The 22,031-nt window shown below is 34.0% G+C and overlaps 1 protein-coding gene across 1 annotated transcript in view; it reads left to right on the plus strand.

Annotated features, from left to right (window-relative positions):
- The first annotated feature begins 2,340 nt into the window (after positions 1–2,340).
- Positions 2,341–22,031, plus strand: part of tmem87b (transmembrane protein 87B) — a 41,575-nt gene continuing 21,884 nt past the window's right edge. Inside the window, 9 exon segments of the mRNA NM_001442648.1 lie at positions 2,341–2,490; positions 9,110–9,170; positions 10,686–10,777; positions 10,855–10,989; positions 13,465–13,521; positions 13,609–13,662; positions 13,741–13,834; positions 14,420–14,481; positions 18,732–18,915. Coding sequence (NP_001429577.1) covers positions 2,353–2,490; positions 9,110–9,170; positions 10,686–10,777; positions 10,855–10,989; positions 13,465–13,521; positions 13,609–13,662; positions 13,741–13,834; positions 14,420–14,481; positions 18,732–18,915 — 877 coding nt within the window. The 5' untranslated portion in view covers positions 2,341–2,352.

Raw genomic sequence — 22,031 nt, forward strand, 5'->3', positions numbered from 1 at the left:
TAACAAACACATCTCAAAACAATTTTGGAATATACAGTTGAAGTCAGAATTATTAGCCCACCTTTGAATTTTGTTTTCATATTTTTTCCTCCATCATTTTTTTTATATTTCCCAAATGATGTTTAACAGAGCAAAGATATTTTCGCAGTATGTCTGATAATGTTTTTTCTTCTGGAGAAAGTCTTATTCATTTTATTTTGACTAGAATAAAAGCAGATTTTAATATTTTAAAAATCAAATTATTGGTTATGTCAAAATTTTTGATTAAGTCAAAATTATTAGCCCCTTTAAACATTTATTTTTTATTTTTTGATAGTCTACAGAACAACAAACCATCGTTATACAAAAGCTTGTCTAATTATCCTAACCTGCCTAGTTAACCTAATTAACCTAGTAACAGTAAGCCTTTAAATGTCACTTTAAGCTGTATAGAAGTGTCTTGAAAAATATCAGTCAAATATTATTTACTGTCATCATGGCAAAGATAAAATAAATCAGCTATTAGAAATGTTTAGAAATGTGTTGAAAAAAATCTGACCAGCTGTGTATATATAAATATTTTATACATATATATATATATATATATATATATATATATATATATATATAATAGCAATGAACGGATTACCAACCTACATCACACATGACGTCACACGAGTCCGCGGTTGCAAAAAAAGACCAGCTGCAATAGTAAACGTTGTGTTGTGCGGTAGGATGACAAATTCCGAGTCCAAAAATAGAAAACTTTACTTTTACCGTACACCACACTGCTTTTAATGCCAACTGCAGACTCTTTGGTTAAAAGGGAGCTGAATGAAGTGACGACCTAATTAGAAATGCCTGACTCTGCAGTTCCCATTTCATATCAGGTAAGTTCACGCTATGCTGAATCATACACATCACTCATTTTTGACTGCAGCAAAGATTTCAGCAAAAACAGTTAAATAAGGTGAATTAAACTGCGAACACTGAATGCTTAGAATGAAACATAAAAGTGTAAGTTCTTAAGGTAAATTTGGTTTTATATTCACACATTCATTCAGTGACAACTTGTGACACAATCCCTATATTGTTTACCACGGCACTTTGAATATTCAGTCTGAAATAACCTGCAAGTGTGACTGGAAAACAACATTTATTCGACTGTGAACAATGTTGCACTTTGATAGTGGTTGGCTGCTAATATGATTTCGCTATTTAGAGTTTGCAAATAATACTTTTATGAAATTATATTATTAAGGAGAAAGTCCGAATGTGCAAATATAAAACCAACTTTACCTCTAAGTTCACATACCCTGCCGTACAGGAGCAGTTCGCTGTCAGAATGCAGTACTTTTGCTTGTTGATGATTACCCAGGCCTTGTACAGCTCCGTCTTCTTTCCTTGTCTTTGGCTAGGCAGAGCCTCGGTTTTTAGCACTACATAGTTTTGAATCTGGTAATCATGGAACATTATTTCTTGCACATGACCACAAAGAACAAGATTGTTGGCATCCAAAGACCTGTAGACCTTTAACTTCTCTTGTAAAATCACTTGGAGCTTCAATGAGATTGATTATTTGGGGCTGGATGCTTGGTCATTTCATCTTATACAATATCCATTGGGAGGGTGCTATCGCAAATGAGCCTGTCAGATGAACGCCGCTCACTTTAACGTTAATTTTGCTGAATCACAGTGCTTATCACTGGGGGACGAGCTGTTAAACATTGTTATACATATACACTGACGAGCTGTTATACATTTACACTGAAAGGATTATGTAAATAATATACCTAATATGTAATCAATATATCTTATCTCCAAAAACAACAACAAATTCTGTACTGCATCAGATAACATTCCCTCGCTGAAAATCCTAGGGCTCCCGGTTATTTTCTGCAACCTCGCTGCGCGCGCATCCTGTATACTTACAAACACGGTAATTCGTCTATAGTTTTTCGTCTTGTAGAAATTGTACACAATTTGACCATTTCTTTTCACAAATATGATTTTTTTTCAAAGTAATGTAAGTATCTTGGAAACAAATAAATGCTTTCAAACATCCCAGACAGAAAACTCGGTACAAAATAATGCAACAACATGAGTCGACATTATTCCCAAATGAGACATAATTTCTTCACTTGTTCTTAAATGTAATATCTGACTTATTTACCCAACCTAATTGTTTATAAAGACCACATTTATTTTCCCCCAAACTTTCTTCCATGTCACATGTTGATGACAAGTACGTTTTAGTATCGTATTTCTAATCTGTTGCTGCGTGAAGCTTTCGGTCAGGTGACTGATGGAGTGACGTGTCAGGTCGCGCGCACAGGTGTGTGTCCGCGCGCGCGTGTCCGTGAGACAGTAAACATGGCCGCCGATAGCAGCCGGTGGACGCGGAACAGCAGCCGATTTCTCTGTTTAATAACATTTTTCTTCTACTTTTCTTCATTTAATGGAGTTAACGCTGCTCCGGAAATGGGCCTGTGGACTATCACAGTGTTTAATGTGAGTGTGGGTTATGTTTTTGGTTATAAATGCATGAGAAGGAGCGAAGAGGGTAAATGCTAACAGCTAGCATTAGATACCATGGCATCTTTAGTTCATGAATTATATAATGTTTTGCGTGACTTTAATAAAGACAGTGCAAATAAATGATTGGAAGATTAATAACACGCTATGGGACAGATGTAGAAGTCATTTAGATGAATGAGTATTATGCAAATGTTGCAGAAGTCTCACGAGCTCGATGCTTCATTTTAGATTTCAAAACCTGCGATTGTTTGTTTCTCTAGTAATATAATTAGCATCAATAAGTTCTGAGGTATAGAGCAATATGTGAGCAATATTATGCAGTAATACTGGCATTATCACGTGTTTGAGTTTATATTTGTTTGCTCTGGTTTATGCTCCAGGCTGTTATGATGTTAATGTACGTACAAAAGTAACTACAGTATAGCAAATATGGGTCGAAGACTGTCTTAATACAGCTTTAAATTCGCTATTTAATTTGTCCTGTTTATTAAGTTTATTTTTTTGCAAAACAAACTGTGAGTCATTATAAAAATTGAGGTAAAGTTGGTTTAATATTATTCACACATTCATACTTTATCTTTAATAAAATAATTTCAGAAAAACATTCTTTGCAATTTATAAATAGTCAAAACATATTAGCAACTAATGACTAACAAAGTACAACATTATTCACAGACAAATAAATAGTGCAAATGTTGTTTTGAAGTCTTATTTACATCAGATTTCAGACTGAAAATTCAAAGTGTCATGGTAAACAATATCAGGAAGCATGTCACAAGTTGTCAATTAATGAATATGCAAATATAAAATCAACTTTACCTCAATATTATAAAATGCTTACTGAAGGCACCCACTGAGTATCATTCAGTGTAATATAGTTTAGATCGTAACAATATATTTAGGCATATTTACATTAACAATCAAATGACATTTTCAAGTATAACTTTCATGCCTCAAAATAATCAATTATAAATCCTAATATTTTTTTTCCTTTATTATTTAAACTATTAGGTTTGTCCATTTGTCAGTAAGAATCATTTCATCATTTAATATGAACAATAATCTGATATTTTAACACATATATACAGCATTCATATCACTGAATTAACTAAAGTTGACTTCATTTTAAGTAATTTCTTTTCACAAATATGATATTTTCAAATTAATATAAGAGCAATTCCGTTTACCAGTGATGGGTTGTGGCTGGAAGGGCATCCGCTGCGTAAAAACGTGCTGGATAAGTTGGCGGTTCATTCCGCTGTGGCGACACTGGATTAATAAAAGAACTAAGCCGACAAGAAAATGTATGAATGATAAGAGCAATTCCCTGCAAATGTCAACCTTGCCGTGTGTTTTCGGCAAAATAATGTTTTTTGTTGAAATGCCTTTGTTATTTTGGGGAAAAGGTGTTCTGGTAGCATGGTATAGGCGGGACAAAAAATCTTTTAACTGCTGAGCAGTGAAGATGACATTATTTCAGAATTGTTCAATTATTTATAAATTGTTCTCTAATTTTGATCGCCAGTGTATATATATGAGGCATGGGAAGATAACCGTGTTCAAGGTATATCGCGGCTTGGAAAAGTCAAGGTTTTAAAACCATCAAAATTTTCTGATATACCATTCCTAGGGTATGAGTAGTTCCACATGGGATCTGTGCACGCAGATTTTCCACAGAATTCCGCTGATTTTTAGCCCATCATTAATCCTGTTTATTTAGTTGTGTAAATGTGTGTAAATATATATTTATTGGGTTTTTAGATTAATTACAGTAATATTATTGACTAATTTAAAAATGTTCATATGATTTATTTACAATACAGTCTGTACAGTAGAGAGACTTGCTTTGTTTACCAAATAAAGATAATCTTATTGGATTTGCATTTTAAACATCAAATAAAAGTTTAAGATATACAGATTCTGTCTGACCCTAAGTATGAGATTTTTTATTTACATTTTATTTTAGTACAACAGTATTTCCAGCATATATATATATATATATATATATATATATATATATATATATATATATATATATATATATATATATATGTTATACACAATATAGCTTTTCAGCATTAATATCACAATGTGTGCATGCACAATAGGGCTGCACAATATATTTTTTCAGCATCGATATCGCAATGTGTGCATCCACAATAATCACTTCGCAGGATCTGCAATATTGAACTGGTATTATAATTGACTTGGAGCTATATTTAAAAAAACGCTTATAATTTGTCACTGCAGTGTTTCAACGTAAAGTTACCAAAACCTTTTTTTGTGTGTGTTTTTGGGGCCTGTGGTTGCTACTGTGTGCTTTTTTAAAAGTACGATTAAAGTATAAGATATAATGTTTCTAACTTTTAAGAAAGATTAATTGCATTTATGTTAATATATAATAAAAACTATACAGTGTTATGTTACATTTGATTATTAAATCTGTCTATCTGAATATTGCTAAACGTCCAAAAAAAATCATAAAGCACTGTGCATTTTATTTATACAGTATCAGTTTTCGCAGATGCTCTCCCTAATAAAATTCATCAAAATGTATCTAAAATATAAACTCTTTCCAAATAGATCTATTTATTTAATCTGATGAAATTATACTCAATATCACAATATGTATATCGTAAAAAAAAAAAAAAAAAAAAAAAAATATATATATATATATATATATATATATATATATATATATATATATATATAATATATATATATATATATATATATATATATATATTATATATATATATATATATATATATATATATATATATATATATATATATATATATATATATATATATATACATACATATACCCATGTAATTTTTTTCAATATTGTGCAGCCTTAATCCACAATAATCACATCATAAGATATGCAATGCTGAGTTGAATTTGCAGAGTATTTTTCATATTTACATATACAAAACCAGAATGCATGCACTGTTTATTTCACTTTTAACTTTACCTTATTGCATTTATCTATGCTTGTAGTTTGGTTATTACATTTTAGGCATGATCAGTCAAAATGAATACAGTTGTTAATAGGGACCAATTCCCCCTATCAACATGCATGTTATTGCAATATTGACTGCTTATTAGTATTTATAATCTACATATTTGCATGATCATATTCTACATCCTTAACCCAATACCTAAACTACCTGAATATCTATTAAAAAGAAGCAAATTAGGAGTTTCTTGAAGCAATTGTCATATTTAATGGTTTGCTAATAGAGAGAATTGAACCCTAAAATAAGGTGTCACTATAAATTCTTTTCAAATCGTGCTATTCAATCTTTTTGTGAAATTATACAGATACAGTATATCACAATCATAGAAAAATAAAATATCTCAATGTGCAATTTTTCCAAAATCTTGCAAGCCTAATACATAGAAAACAAAATATAAATTGCTTTATAGATTAGTGCATATATATCAGGACAAATGAGGTGCTATTTAAGTATTTAAATAGCAAATTATTTAAGTCTTTGTGGAAATTCTTTCTGGCACGTTTGTACTGCACCATAAATGGTAGTATTACAGTATATCCAGATTAATGATTATACATCCAAGACCCTATGCAAAGCAGCAAGGTGTTGAAAAACCAATAGAACATCTGTTACTGTTTGCCACATGACAGCAGGAGGAGGCATTTTACAGCCTAATAGTCATAAATGTTTAATGGTTTATGTGCTAAAGATTTTCCTCAGTGTACATGAATTTGTTTTGTATGGTGTTTAAGACTCTTTGTCATCTACCTGGGACGCTAGATTGTTCAAATGACCCGTTCAAAGTCTTATCAAATATTTAAAGGCTTGTCTAATTTTTCCACTGAGGTTTCTAGTGGCTGCCACTGTAAGACAATGCCATATCGCACCGATGTAAATGAGTAGAGTAGAGCTGCACGATACTGGGAATAGGCATGGGCCGGTATAAGACTTTGATGTTTTGATAACCTTGGATAAAAATATCACTGTTTCACGGTTTGACAGTATTGTGATTACAACTCCAAAATATATTCTTTTTAAATGTCTGGGTCAAAAAAGGGTTTCTTCAGGTTTCATCATGTCAAATTTTAAACTTTTCAAGACCGTTTAACTTTTTAAGGACCGTTATCAATGAAATTTCAGACTATCGCAGGGCAAAATGCTAAGAATTTTCTGTAATAACCAGTGGATTTTTTTTACTTGCCCAATTAATATTCAAATTAATTTATTTCTTTATTTTCTTGAGTCAAAAAAAGCAAACTCTAGTTATATAAATATATTTTTATTAGCACAACCTTTCTTAAAAAAAGACAAGTTTTAAACGCTATAATAAACTAAATTTATGCACAACATAAATATTTTTTTTTAAATGTAATTTTGTTTTCTAATGTTCAATAAAATATCTTCAGAATTCTTAGGTCTAAATTAAAGTTAATATTTATTTTAAGGGGTAACTACACCTTTAGCTTCTTAATTATTTTATAATGCTGATTAAAAAACTAATTTGTTGGTGTCATTTATTTATTCGACACTGATATACTAATCTAAAAGCTTTCTGAAAATCAAATCGAAACAGAATATTCCTCACAATGCAATGTAGCATAAACAATATTCAATTAAAGACAATCAACATAAATGTATGCAAAAGACATGAAAACATGGAGAACCTTGTTATTTTAAAGATGTAAAGAAGACAATTAAACCATATTGCTAAAGAGTTAATAAATGTTAATTTTGTTAAACATTTTTTTTAGATGGATTTATTGGTTGTACTGATTCACTATTGCTTCACATGGACCATTTGTGAAAATTATGACCTGTTTAAAAGTATTTAAGACCCACAACAGCATATTTCAGTGAATTTGTTTTGGGCCTTAAATTTATTTTTTGAAATTTAAGACCTTTTAAGACCCAGCGAACACCCTGAAAAAACTAAAACTTTTTTCCCCTTTGAACACAATGTATTCTATTTTGACAAACATTTAAAATATTTCGGAGCAATAAACATGGAGGCTGCTCTCTTCGTTAGTTTCCAAAACACAGATTTCATTACAATTTAACGTAGCATCTTCTGATATTTTTTACTGGTTTTCTGGTTTTCTGAAAAGCTGAAAATAAAAGTAAAATAATAAATCTTTCCCATACTTTAGGAACAGTATAGCAGAAAATGTGGCGGTTTTAAAACCTTGACTTTTCCAAACCGTTGAAAACGGTTATCGTTCCATGCCTTACTGGGAACACATGCAATATTGTTGCTGAGTATTGCAGTAAATATATTTCATACGATATACCATTTCAATATAAAAATGCAATTTTTATTAGATTAATTATTTGTAATGATTTTAAAATAAACAAACAATATTTTTCAAATCTAATTAATTCTAATTCAGAATAAAAAAGGCGTCAAGGTGCAAACATTTAGTCTTTAAAAATATTATGAATGAATCAAAAGCTCCAGAGATATTCTGTCTCTGATTGGCTGTTGTCATTTTATTCTCTCGTCTCGACTCCGCCTATTAGTTTTTATTTTCAGCTCTATATTCACATGTGGGCGGCTCCAGCCAACAGCAGCTACTGGGAAGAAGGGGATAAAGATAGTAAGACCCCATCCGATTGGTCAAATTTAGATAAACAAGAAATGCATAAAATAAATGTAACTCATCGCACTTGTCTGCGATACGTTAGCATATTGTTTTATTGTGATAACAGTAGTTTTACAATATATTACAGGGCTTGAAATTATGACTGTTTTGGTCGCATATGCACCAAATTTTTTTTTATGCGACCTCAAAATATATTTGGGAGCATTTATTTGAGTGCATGAAATTGTTGCCGTGCGACCGATTTTCACTGCAAAATGTTCACCGAATGCGCAGGTTTAGGAGACATTCATACAGAATTCACATTTGCACCATGAAACGCAGCGCTCAGGAATGGTTTAAATCAGTTGTTAACTTGTTGAAGTAAACAAAAGCCCACAATGCTTGCCCCGTCTTTGTGTTCTTATTGGCCCACTGCTCTGTAACTAAACGAAAACTGATTGGTTAATATCAGCTGTCAATCCCTTAGTCAATGCCTTCTGCCTTTAGATGACGGAGATATGACCACAAAAATGTAAAGCGCTGAAGATGAGAATGACACTGACAGATTTGGTTTTAGAAACCACCTAAAGTTATAAATAATGACACGTTTTATTAGTGATCATGTGCTGAATATTAATCCACCATTTACACTATTTGAAGAGTGGATAAAAGACTTTCATTGGGTTAAAGTCCTCTATGAAAATGACTAAAGCCATTTACCGTAAAGTCTGAGGGATAGGGTTTGCCACAGCTACACATTTTAAGCGTGAGAGGTTCTATTAACATTTCTATTCTATTTAAATCAGTTAATATAACACTTGTAGTAACTGTGCTCAATGTTTTGTGGTTGCGACTAAATTTTGGCTGGTACAACAACATTGAAGTTAAGAGCACCAGTGCTTCCAAGCAAAAAGGTTCATTTTGAGCCCTGTATTATGCTGTTTTTTTGGTGTAAAATGTTTTCTGTTTGTGTATTTGAACTGTGTTGTCTTTGAATTTTCTCTTTTCCAGTCATCCAGACATTTATTGTTACGGAAATCCATGTATAAGGACACTGACATTCAGCTGAGAGGTATTTGATATTCTTTCATTTGAGATCTCTTTGAAACTTTATTAACATTTTGCATCCACAAAAAGCAACATAGCCTTGTTGCAATAATCAACTTCTCACAAAAGGCATGACCTCAATGATTTTTTGTTGAAGCATTATATATCGGCCATCATGTTTATATAGAATTAATGTCAGCGCAGCAACATTTCTGCTGATTGTGCTGCCTGTCATCTCATATAATCTCTGATGGAGGTGTCAGTGAGCTGGAAACTCCTTTAGAAAACAATGCTTACTAACTGCTGAAGAAAAGGTGGATTATTCAGTTTTTAAATTAATTTCAGTAGTATTATTGACTGATATGAAAATGTTCATATGATTTTTTTACATTACAGTTTGTAAAGTTTTTTTTTTTTGTCTTTTAGTAGATCTATATGAGAGACTCGCTTTGTTTGACAAATAAGGATATGGATCTAATTGGATTTGCATTGTACACATTAAATAAAAGTAAAAAAGGTTTTATTTTTTATTTTATGAAATCTTTACACATAAATTAGCAGATTTTTTTTTTTTTTACAAAAGTCTGCGCAGAAAGAGCAAAACATGTCAGCAGAGTCAGATGTGCAAACTATTCACGTCTGCAGATTGGCAGATTGGTCACTTTTTCACAGTAACATGCCCATACCAAATAAAGATTCTTATTACTTGGTGTCAGTGTAAACATTGTTGATTTAATATTTGTGTGGCAGAACAGCATCAACCAAAATTAATCTAAAGAAATAATTATAATTGACATGTCATCAACGGGATTCGAACCCAAGTCAAAAGGTTCTTCACGAGTATCAACCGACTTATCCAACTGAGCTACTCCGGTGTACGGGTTGTCAATTGTTTCCATGAACTTGTATTTCCATGTTTTTATGCACTCTCACGCTGATATTTTCTCAGAATAGCTCTAATATGTTTTATCGCAGTTAGTCGAACCATGATTTTAATAGCTGTAGACTTGTGGAAACCTGTCTACAAAGTCACACACGAGCTGGATATTATTGATATTTTCCAGTGTGTGTGTGTGTGTGTTACATTCCGGTTCACTACCATTGTGTGGTATATTCTACGTCACTTCCGGGGTGTGGTACATTCCCTTTCCGCAGGGAATCTGTAATTGTAAATTTGTTTCAGGATTTGTAAAAGTGTTTTGCGTCTTGTTAATTTGTTTTCTAAAATGTAAATTTGTTTCGTTCTTTGTAAAATTGTTTTTCCTATGTAATTGTGTCTGATGATAGGTACAAATGTTTTTCAAACTGTAAATTTGTCTCGAGCTTTGTAAAAGTGTTTCAAACTTTGTAATGTTGTTTTGCACTTCCCGGCCACCGTAAAAAATACATTGCACAACAAAAACAGTTTATTATAACCAGCCTTATTAATTACACAGCACATTAAACAAAACATATGGCGGCGCTTTAAAATAAAATCATTGATTAATTATGATTGATATGAAGTTGCATAGTGATTTAAGGGTGTTTATTGTTCCTGCAGTGGGTTCGTTTGATTGTCCGGAGGAAGTGTCTTTCAGCATCCAGTGGTTTTTTAAGTATTACCCGTGTCACAATGAGTACAACAATATTGAAGTGAGTGGCACCTCCTAAAATGCTTACAGCAGCTGTGTGTCGCTCTTTGTTTGATTTTTGTTTGCTTGTATGCTCAGGAAATGTATCTGAAGACGCCGCTGAGTCGACGTGATAGTCTGGACCCCAACCCTCTTGGACCCGGAGAATATATTCTGCATAAATACAAGGAGTTTTCCTGCAACAATGACATGCACATCTTCCCCATGTTCAATGTAAGGTTATTTGTCATTTTTGAACACTTGACTTGTTTCATTCAAATTTTCTTTGAAGAAAGTTATCAGTAGTGTTTGGCGATTTACGAAATGTTCAGATGGACATTTCGCACTCCTGAGAAATCGCAGATACACCATACTATCACATGGGGGCACGGCAGTGTTATATTTACCAATTTGCTCATCTATTTAACCATTTCTAAACGTCTTTAATAACTTTTCGGCTTATTCTTTACAAACCTATCTAATAATCAACTTTATTTGCGTTACGTTTTATCCTGGAAAATAATTCAAACCACTGCAAATCACGGTGCTCTTACAGCTAAATAAGCGCTGAGACCGAAATTATTTCAGACAGGACTCGATGCAGCGGTGCGGGACAGGATTTGATGGTGACTTTGGGTACACGCAGTCATCCGCTGGACTGCCGCTAAATGGATATAATATAAATGAATAATAAGTGGTACGGTGCGGTACGATTCGTCTTTTGACTATGGAATTGGCCTTAAAAGTGTACCCAACTGAAAGGGTACCCAACACAAGAAAGGGTATTTGTATGTTGTGTTTATGTGTTTAAAGAAGCAGTCAATGCATGCCCTGAAAAAATAGTCTATAGGCCACCTTACAACTTAAAAGTTATTAATAATAGATATTATGAAAGATAAATAACTTATTTTTTTTGTGAAAGCAAGTGAGAATCTTGCAGGAGTGCTTTTATAAAGGAGACTAAAATGACCAACGATTGTGTTTTACTACAAAACGTTTTATTCCAGAACATTTGAGCTAGTTTCAGTTCTCAGTTCTTTCATATGGGCGAGGCAGTGGCGCAGTAGGTAGTGCTGTCGCCTCACAGCAAGAAGGTCGCTGGTTCGAACCTCGGCTCAGTTGGCGTTTCTGAGTGGAGTTTGCATGTTCTCCCTGCCTTCGGGGGTTTCCTCCGGGTGCTTCGGTTTCCCCTACAGTCCAAAGAAATGCAGTACAGGCGAATTGGTTAGGCTAAATTGTCCGTAGTGTATGAGTGTGTGTGAATGTGTGTGTGGATGTTTCCCAGAGATGGGTTGCGGCTGGCATCCCCGGATTAATAAAGGGACTAAGCCGACAAGAAAATGAATGAATGAATAAGTTCTTTCATTTTTTTTTTATTTGTTTTATTTTTACAAATCGTTTTATTTAACTTGTTTGTTAATTAAATATAATTCTGTTATTTAGCCTAATATTTTTATGCAACAAAGCTAATTAATTTGCTATAAGATGTGGCTGTGCATTATAGTGCCCTTGTGTGCAGCGCACATTAACTGCTGCTGAGAGAGAGAGGGAGAGAGAGGGAGAGAGAGAGAGAGAGAGAGAGAGAGAGAGAGAGAGAGAGAGAGAGAGAGGGAGGGAGAGAGAGAGAGAGAGAGAGAGAGGGAGAGAGAGAGAGAGAGAGAGAGGGAGAGAGAGAGAGAGAGAGAGAGAGCGTGCAAGAGAACAATGGAAAAACACATTTTTCACATGCTGATTCATGTGAAATTGTGAATGCATGTCTGCAATCGTCTTGCAATTAAAAAAAATATTGTATTTTTTTCTTTAAATATGCTAGTCTAATTTTTTAATTTATGCTAAAGATACGTAGTGTCGCAGTCCGAAAGTGTCTGTCAAGTGATGTTGATGTGAACAACTGAAGTTGTCAAATTATTAGTGTACTGTTATGTGTAATTAATTAATGCTGATGATTAAAAATAAGAATACTATTCATTTTATTCAATAATACAATTAAAACGTGAAATGGGTCTACATTACCACAAAACGAGCTGAATATCATCTTTAAAATCGACATAGGTCTCAGTTCTCTGTGATATCTTTGCCGTCTCGTCGATACATGATACTATCGTCTACCAGCACAACCCTGGTTTTCAGTGATTTAAATAGTATTTATTTTGTATTGAATTGCAACATTTGATAATAATATTACATTTCGGAATTAATATTGATATTAAAATAAATTCATTTTATTTAAATTAATATTAATGATGAAATTTAATAATATTTTTTATATTTTATTAAATTACAGCATTTAATAATATTATAAAACGTTGTAATTAATATTTACTTATCTTAAGTTTTTAAGCCAAAAATGTAAATAAATAAAGCTAAAATAAATACTGAATATTAATGATGAAATGTTGTCATATTATTTATATTGTATTGAATTGCAGCATTTAATAACATTATTAAAAATTGCAATTAATATTTATTTATCTTAGTTTTTAAGTTTTCAAGCCAAAAAACGTAAATAAAGCTAAAATAAATATTGACTAATAATGATGAAATGTTGTCATATTATTTATATTGTATTGAATTACAGCATTTTATAGCATTATTAAACATTGTAATTAATAATTATCTTTTAATATTTATATTAATATTTATCTTTTTAAGTTCTTGAGATTTATTTCTTAATTGCATTTAATTGTGTCCTCTGTTCTATATTTGCAGAAGTCAAAAGCAGAACCGAAAACGGTGAAACTGGGTGACTTAGAAAACGACTTAGAGGTAGAAGTTTGATTGATGTACACGCATTAAATGCCTGATTCTTCTCCAACATTTGAAAGCAATAATTGGTTTTGTTTTGATCATAAGGACGACAGTTTCACAAGTTCTTCTGTTGCTGAGACTGGAACATTTAAACCAAAGGTAAACTTCCTGTGACCTAATATATGAAATATTTGCGGATAGTAGATTAATAGATCATCATTTCTTTGTTTGCCAAAGGATCATGTGATTTCAACAACTTGGAGGGACGGACCATATCTGCTGGTGGTTAAGATTAATCCAAGCAGACAAGATGTGAACTGGAATTTAACCCGTAGGCCTAATTCCTTTATCTATTTTTATCATACAGTTAAAGTCAGAAATATTTGCCTTCCTGTGAATATTTTTCTAATATTTCCCAAATGATGTTTAACAGAGCAAGGATTTTTTTCTCAGTATTTTCTATAATATTAATAAGAGAAAGTCTTATCTGTATTATCTGTTGTATTTTGGCTAGAATAAAAGCAGTTTTTAATGCTTTTAAAAGCATTTTAAGGTCAATATTATTAACCCCTTAAGCAATATTTTTTTAAATTGTCTACAGAACAAACCACCATTGTACAATGACTTGCCTAATTACCCTAACCTGCCTAATTAACCTAGTTGACCGAGTTAAGCCTCAAAGTTTGCATTTTAAGCTAAATATAAGCATCTTAAAAAATATCTAGCATTAGAAATGAGTTATTGAAACTATTATGTTGAGAAATGTGTTGTTAAACAGAAATTGAGATGAAATATATACAGGGGGGCTACTAATTCAGGAGGGCAAATAATTCTGACTTCAACTGTATTTGTATGAAAATGTATCTGTGTTTCAAAGTGATTGTGTGTACTGAATTTTATCTAACGTGTGTTTCAGTCAGTGTTGTGATGATGGGAGCTCACGGTTATCTTTCTGTCACTGAATGGCCTCTCATGATCGTAAGTGGTTCAGATGCTCATTTCATTTGTGGAACTTTGTTTATCAGTGCGATACGTGTTACAAAAATACCAATTAGGGCTAAACATTGTGACATTTTGTTATTCTGCGATATATTGCAATATGAATTCAGTTTCATTGAATACGCTATATGCAGAGCTTGTGTTTCTTCCCATACCGTTAAATTTACGGTAAACGGTTAATGTGACTGTTTTTAAAATTGAATACAATTCTTTTTACAGCATCAATGTAGTAATGTAATTAAAATAATAGTAGTTAAATAGACTTATGCTTTCATTTGTTGATCAAGTTTAAAACGAGACGAATAGCCGTTTACAGGCACGCATCGTCAGTATCAGCAGGCTAGCACAGAAGCTCCATTAAATATACTGGGGTAAATAATTGTTCATATTTTAAAGACATGGCTCAAAATTTTTTATTTGATATACAGGGAGTCCGTGGGGTTGTAAAAGGTAGTACATGAAATTAAGCAAAATTAAGGGCAATAAAAAGTAATGTCATCTGACCAGGTATTACATTTTCGAGCCCAATTTTTTAGATAACTTTTTAATTTGTGTTAAGTGCAGGCCTTTATTCTGAAATTTGTGTGGATTTATTTATATGTTGAGAGTAGGACCTGAATGATATCATGTGAAGTGGTTTGGTAGTTTGGCAACAGAGCTGCGACATAAACACACCAGGGGCCTGTTCTTTGTAGGTGGATTACTCAGGTAGCTGGATTTGGATATTGGCGATTTGACACGATCCAGGATTGTTTCATTCTTCAAACCTGATCCGAGAGTTGTTGTCATAGCAACAGTTCTGCTAGCTCAAACCTGGTCGGAAGCAGGTTCAATTCATATAAACAGGATTAGATCGGGTCAGTTCAAGCAAAGATAATACAGAAAGTATGCACCGAATTCTGATATTTTTTTTACAGTAGTAGGTATATACACTTAGAATAATAGTAAATATATATTTAACTATATGTATGTATATATATGTGTATGTATCTGCACCAACGAAATGAAAGTAGAAAGACTGCCACCTGGTGGTGCAAAGACAAAACCTATCGATATGAACTTATATATATATATATATCATATATTACAATATGTGACTTTTTTTAAAAGCAATAATACATTTATGCACTCATAAACATGTTTTGACAGCTAATATGACAGTGATTTGATGCTTCTTAAAAGTTGCAGACGCCTTTACCAATATTAAAATGCTTTTTTAAACATCCAGTTATTCTTTAGACTGTCTAAAAAACCGGCTACTATAATACTACTATTATAAGGAAAATCCACTGTACTGTAACTGTAAAACTAAATAAACTGCTCTTGACACATGAAAGGGCCAAGCACGCAGCCCACAACAAGGTGTAAAGTTATTGCGTGTCATATTTAACCAACAGTTTACTGCAAATTTGATGTAATTTAGCTCACATGGATAATTGAATATTAATCAGATGATGTCATTACGCTTCTGTGCTGTCAGCCAATCGTTGCATTGCTGATCATGATTTCGAGGATCTTTAGATCAGTCCTTCACAACACAAACAGCGATCTCAGATCAGGTTATCCAGACATTCTAATCTGATTCACGAACTTGTTTGAAGAACCAAATTAGCCAGAAATCAGTTATCAAGATGAACAGATCCAGGATCTGCCAAATCATCTTAGATCATTTAAGCGAGCTATAAAGAACGAACCCCTGGGCTAGAAATTGCCATTTTGGTTGCAAATGTGCACAAAATTTCATTTATGCTACCTCATGATATATTTGGGCGCATTTGTTTGACTGCATAAAATGGTTGTAGTGTGACCTATTTTGATTTTTTCTAAAAACATGCTGAATCGGTCTTTCCTGACGCTATATTGGTTCATATTAGCTGTCAATCACTCAAGGCTTTCTGCAGTCAGATGACAAGGAGCTTTTGTAACTGCGTGAAATGCCAACGGCTAAAGAGTGAAACGTGCACAGGTTTGCTAAACCCACCTAAAGTTACAAATTATGCCACCAATGACAGCGATCATGTGGTAATTGTCGATCTGCCAGCTGAGATCAGTCGAGTGTTTTCGGAGAAGGTGGCCGAATCTCAATGCGTTGCATTCATTGCGTGTTTAGCGCAAATGTACGCTAAACGATGAGTGAAGTTTCAGATTTCTTTGAGGATCTGACATAATTTCAGGGTTCCCACAGGTCCTTAAAAAGTCTTAATGTCTTAAATTAAAATCTGGGAAATTATGGTCTTAAATTGTCTTAAATTTTACCGTAAAGTGGCTGTAGGTATTAAATTTTCAGCAGGTGTGCTTAGTGACGATAGGGAAGCACAGTGGCCCACCGTAAAACATCTAATAGTTGATTAATTTAGCACTTGTAAAACAGGAGAGAAATGACAGTCTCCGTGATTTATTAGCTCATGACGGTAGGTCAGCTACAGCAGACGCTTACATCGGTCTGCACCTGCGTGCTGTTATTATGCGGTTGTTGATGTGTCAAAATGCAAAGATGGGAAATTGTACATTTAACAACATGGCAAAGAGGCAATGTGTAAATTCTGCAAAAAGACCTTTTCGTTAGGGACGAAGGGGCTCAAAGTCGTCAAGTCGCGCATGAAAGGAGGAAAGCAGCACCGGGACGTTGCAGCAGCTTGTCATAGCAGGTCCAGGTTAATCCCTGCATTGTTTGCAGCTCGACCTAACAATGTTACTTGTTACTAATGTTAGGCCTGTAGTCTATGTTATGAATAAGTGATAATAACCCTTATAAACAACTGTAAGAAAATAAATGATGGAAGAAGAAGAGAGCCCAGTCCAGGAGACTCGAAACAAGCAGAATTTCTTTATTGAGACGTGTTGGTTGATCTGCAGTCATACATCGTCTTTAAGATGTCCATGTGTCTGCAAGAGCCTACTAGAGGTCCGCAGTCTGCAAGTTCTTTCACAAGTCTCTCAAAAGTCTCTCACAAGTCTGAATTAAGACAAAGATTTCATGTCTATATCGTGTTCTTATGAGGAGGGGAGATGGCTAAACACAGCATGCAAATTAAGAGTTGTGGTCGGCAGGGTAAACTGCTTTTTCAGGCCTGGTCTCATCATGTTCTGGAGACAGAAACCGCCTGACCAGTTGATCGAAAAGAGAAAACAATAGACACAACCATGCTATGAAACTGACAATTTGCATTACTTTGGTTTAGCCTGTAGTCAGAAAGACAAAAAGTTAATGTCCCTTCTAGCTGGGATGTTAATGAAATTATATAATTAAAACCAGAGAATATATAACTTTTTAGTTATATATAGATTATTGTTCATTTGAAATTAGATGATATAAATCTATATTTCCACACAACTCATTCATGAAAAAAGACAAAAGAGCTGTGTGCCTGTGCACATTTGGATAATGTCGGGCTATAAACGGGTTCGGGCTTTTAAAATAAGCTGTCAATCAAAATGTACTTGTCGGGTTCGGGCTCTATCGGGCCTAACTTTTATATCATGTTTACAGCTCTAGTTCAGACGCCCCCTCACAGTCAGCTATAGCAGTTTCATTTCACCACTTTGGGTTATCCATACTGTGACGAGGCACAATTTATTTAAATCTAATGAGAACATTAAAATGAGTAGCCTATTCCAAAGAAATGATAAAATTTTTGGGTCTTAAATTTCATTTGTGGAGGTCTTAAAAAGCATTAAATTTTACTTTTAAAATGGTGCAAGAACCCTGAATTTGTTCCTTTGTTTTTATTGACGTTTACATTTGCAGAAACAGTTGCAGGGAATAAAACATAAGTATCATGTTACCATATGGTGACACCGTGCAGTAGAGGGATAAATGGATGTACTTTTTACATCATCATTTGACCATATATCTGATGTATAGGCTATGTGAGATTAGTCTATGTGTTGGCTATTATAAGTGGTTTTACGTTTTTGAATAGAATATGGGATATTCTGCATGTTTGTAAAAGATATATAGGCCCTAAATGTGCTGTTTATGTTTATATGGAAAATAAATTCATGTTTTTTTTTTGTTTTTTTTTCCAAAACTCATATTGGATTAAAAAAAAAAAATAGTTTGCCTGTATAATTTGTATAGAACAAAACCAAAATAATCATTTTATGCAACTGTTCTCTAAAGAAGTTGATACTTGGCCCTAATTACAGCATCTTTACTTGTGTTTTACATTATAGCAATAAAGGCTTGGTTAAACGAGGGATAAAACACTTCTGTCGTTTCTCTTCAGTTCTACATGGTGATGTGTATGGTGTACATCCTCTACGCTGTGCTCTGGTTCGTCTGGTCGTCCTGCTACTGGAAAGATCTGCTGAGGATCCAGTTCTGGATTGCAGGAGTCATTTTCCTGGGCATGATCGAGAAGGCTGTCTTCTGTGCTGAATATCAGAACACCAACACCGTGGGATCAGCAAGTTAGTCCAAATATATTCATTATTATTCATAACTGTTGTTGCATGAGATTAATGCCAACGGTTTTTATCTTTCAGTTTTTATCAAGATCAGTAATTAGGGGTGTCACGATTTCGATTTTTAATCTAAATCAATTGAAAAATAATCATTTTGATTTGAATAATCAAATAAAAAAATAGAATCGTCGATGCTGCCACGCCCCCATGTCACGTTAGCTTGGCTTGCCAAGCGGGAAAAAAACATGCTTGTTGAAGTGCTTGTTAAACTGCAGACGCAGGAGACCCGTCGACAGAGCTTAAATCCTCTCCTCTTTCAATGAAGACGCCGGTGTGGAAGTATTTTGGATTTCCAGTGAGTTATGTTGACAACGTTCGTGTTGTCGACAAAAAAAAAAACAGTTTGTAAGCTCTGCTATGTACGTATTACGGTTGGGATGATAGACGGTGGGCGCATCGCGAACCTCCGCCCCGCACCCGTTGCAAATCCGCTCGCGAAAAATACACTCTCAGGCCCTGTTTACACTGATATGTCTTTGTTTTTAAATGGCATTTTAGAACGACAACGATCCACATCCACACTGGCGTGTAGCATTTCTGAGCAGCCCTCCTTCCTCACTACCGCTGAAAACACACATCACGTGACCACACACACTCATTCACACACAGACACAGACGCACACACATTGTTATGCGCTCGAGACAGCGGGTCAAGGCAGTCAGCGGGTCAGTAGACTGCTTCCATCTTTTACTTTCACACAAGTACTCAGTCATTTTAGCGAACACCTCAGATACTGTTGGCTGGTTCCTGTTGGTTGTGCACTTTTTTTACCGACGCCATTATAACGACACAGATCACTGCCTATTCACGAGTCCCGCAGAAAAAGTGATTGACAGGTGGTAATTATGTGTAACTTACCGTTATTCATTTACTGTATGATTTGTTTATGGGTAAAACAAAGACCATGCAGGTCAGGTAGTTTAAACGGTAGGCTACAAATAATGAATTCGTTATTAATTAATTAATTATTCGTAATCAAAAATCTAATCGAATCGTGACTTTAGAATCGAAAATGTAATCAAATCGAGGATTTGGAGGATCGTGACACCCTTATCAATAATACAGTAAAACAGTCAGTTTTGTGAAATATTATTTCAGTTAATAAAAAAGTATTAAAGAAATACTTCTATAGTTTAGTTTTACATTATCAGTTTTTTATTTTTATTTTTTACAATTTTAGCTAAATGTTTACATGTCTGATGTAGTTATAAAGTGCTTTTGTCTTTTTTTTTTTTATAAGTTTTTATTATGTTTAAATGTTTTGTTTTGTCTTTACCTAAATTGTTAGTATTTAAATTTTTGGTTAGTTTTAATGAACAAATGATTTGTAATGCTTTTCGTTGTGCTTGTCTTATAACTGGTCTCATGAGCCGCTTATGACAAAATAAAAACACAGTATACACCATAGGTTTGTCTTTACTTTTTAAACATTAAGAATACAATTTTGTTTTAATCAGTCCCTTATGTATTTTTTGAAAGGTGTGCTGCTTCATAACTCATGACAAAAATGTTGTTTTATAATGATTCAATTCAAGTTTCTTTGTATAGCGCTTTTCACAATAATTATTGTCAAAGCAGCTTTACAAAAGGTGCACATTATTGCATTACAATCAAAATCAGAAAAGTTAAGGTTATTACTTACCATAACTTTACTTTTCACTAATAACATTAATTACTAAAAGCTTTTAACAATTTAAGTTATTAAATATAAATAGAGTTAACCTGCAGTTATATAGTATATGTGGTATATAAATAACGCAAAAGCATTAAGGCCATGTCCGAATCCATTTTTGCTATTTTAAGGATGAAAAAATACAGTTTGGGCCCCGGCGCATGTTCTAACAGGGTTGTACTTAATCTCCTAATGTGTTCTGGGTGTGTTTTGAGCATAACAAGCATTAAACCAATCAGTCTCATTTTACATTCCCTTTAAGGCCGTACTCACACTATGTACAGTTGCCTCGAACCGGGCCAAAGCACGCTGGTCCCTTCCCGTCTCCATGTTGGCCCGCACTCACATACAGTCGGGCCTGGGCACGCTTACGTCATCGCTGCTGCGCTGTTCAGTAAACACTCTCGCTCAACACAGTGGAGATTTCTCTAGTTATATCGTTTAAGTCGTATGATATGCAGTCAAATATTTCACCAAGCAGTCTTTAGGGATGCGGTGACACGCAGTCAGATATTTCGCCGAACAAATCCGGCACTTTTGATGCTTATTAACAGTCATAAAGCTCTCGTGCTGCAGGAACGAGGAGGTTTGCTGAAGGTGTGCAGCTGTCATGCAGTGAGGGGTTTGCGTCTTTAATAAACTACGGCAGTTTGCGTTCACTGAACAGTAAGATTGATTTATAAATCCATATGAAACAGTCCCTTAAAATTCACTTCTCACTTTAAGTTTCGGGCTTAGGCGCGTTTTGCACTCACACTACAATAGTACCGCGCCAAAGCCCAAGTGAACCGCGCTCACCTCTTCCAACCGGGCCAGGGCCGGCCAAGTGAACTGTGCCTAAGCCAGATTCAGCGCACTCACACTTCTCAAACGATCCGGGAAACAGGCCTGGGCACAGTTCAGATAGCATAGTGTGAGTAGGCCCTAAGAGTCATTTGCGTCATGCCATGGCGCATTTGCTATTTACATGGCAGACTTTGTAAGTGGAAAAACTGAACGCTTCACTAGCAAGAAAACAGAATTTAACAGAGCATCTGCAGCGCGAGGATAAAGAATGAGCCTCCTCCATGCGGCCTTTTTACTTTCTCTTTACTCCTTTACTTTCGTGGATAAGGAAACAGTGTTATACACACTCCACTGAAGACATCCATTAGCCAACATATTTTTTTTTTGTTTAAGCGTAAAGATTTTTTTCCAAAACTATTTCTAAATTCAGTTCTAACATCCTAACACACATGCTATTCTTATGCCACATTTGGACCAAACCCGACAGGTGGACAAATCTAGACCTGTTTTTATTGAAATAAATATGCATATAATAAATAATACTGTGAAGAATAATCACATTATACTAATGCAAATTGTCACAAATAAACTTAAAAAGCCCCT

Source organism: Danio rerio, chromosome 13 (assembly GCF_052040795.2).
Source record: "Danio rerio strain M-AB ecotype USA chromosome 13, GRCz13ab, whole genome shotgun sequence".
Taxonomy (NCBI): domain Eukaryota; kingdom Metazoa; phylum Chordata; class Actinopteri; order Cypriniformes; family Danionidae; genus Danio; species Danio rerio.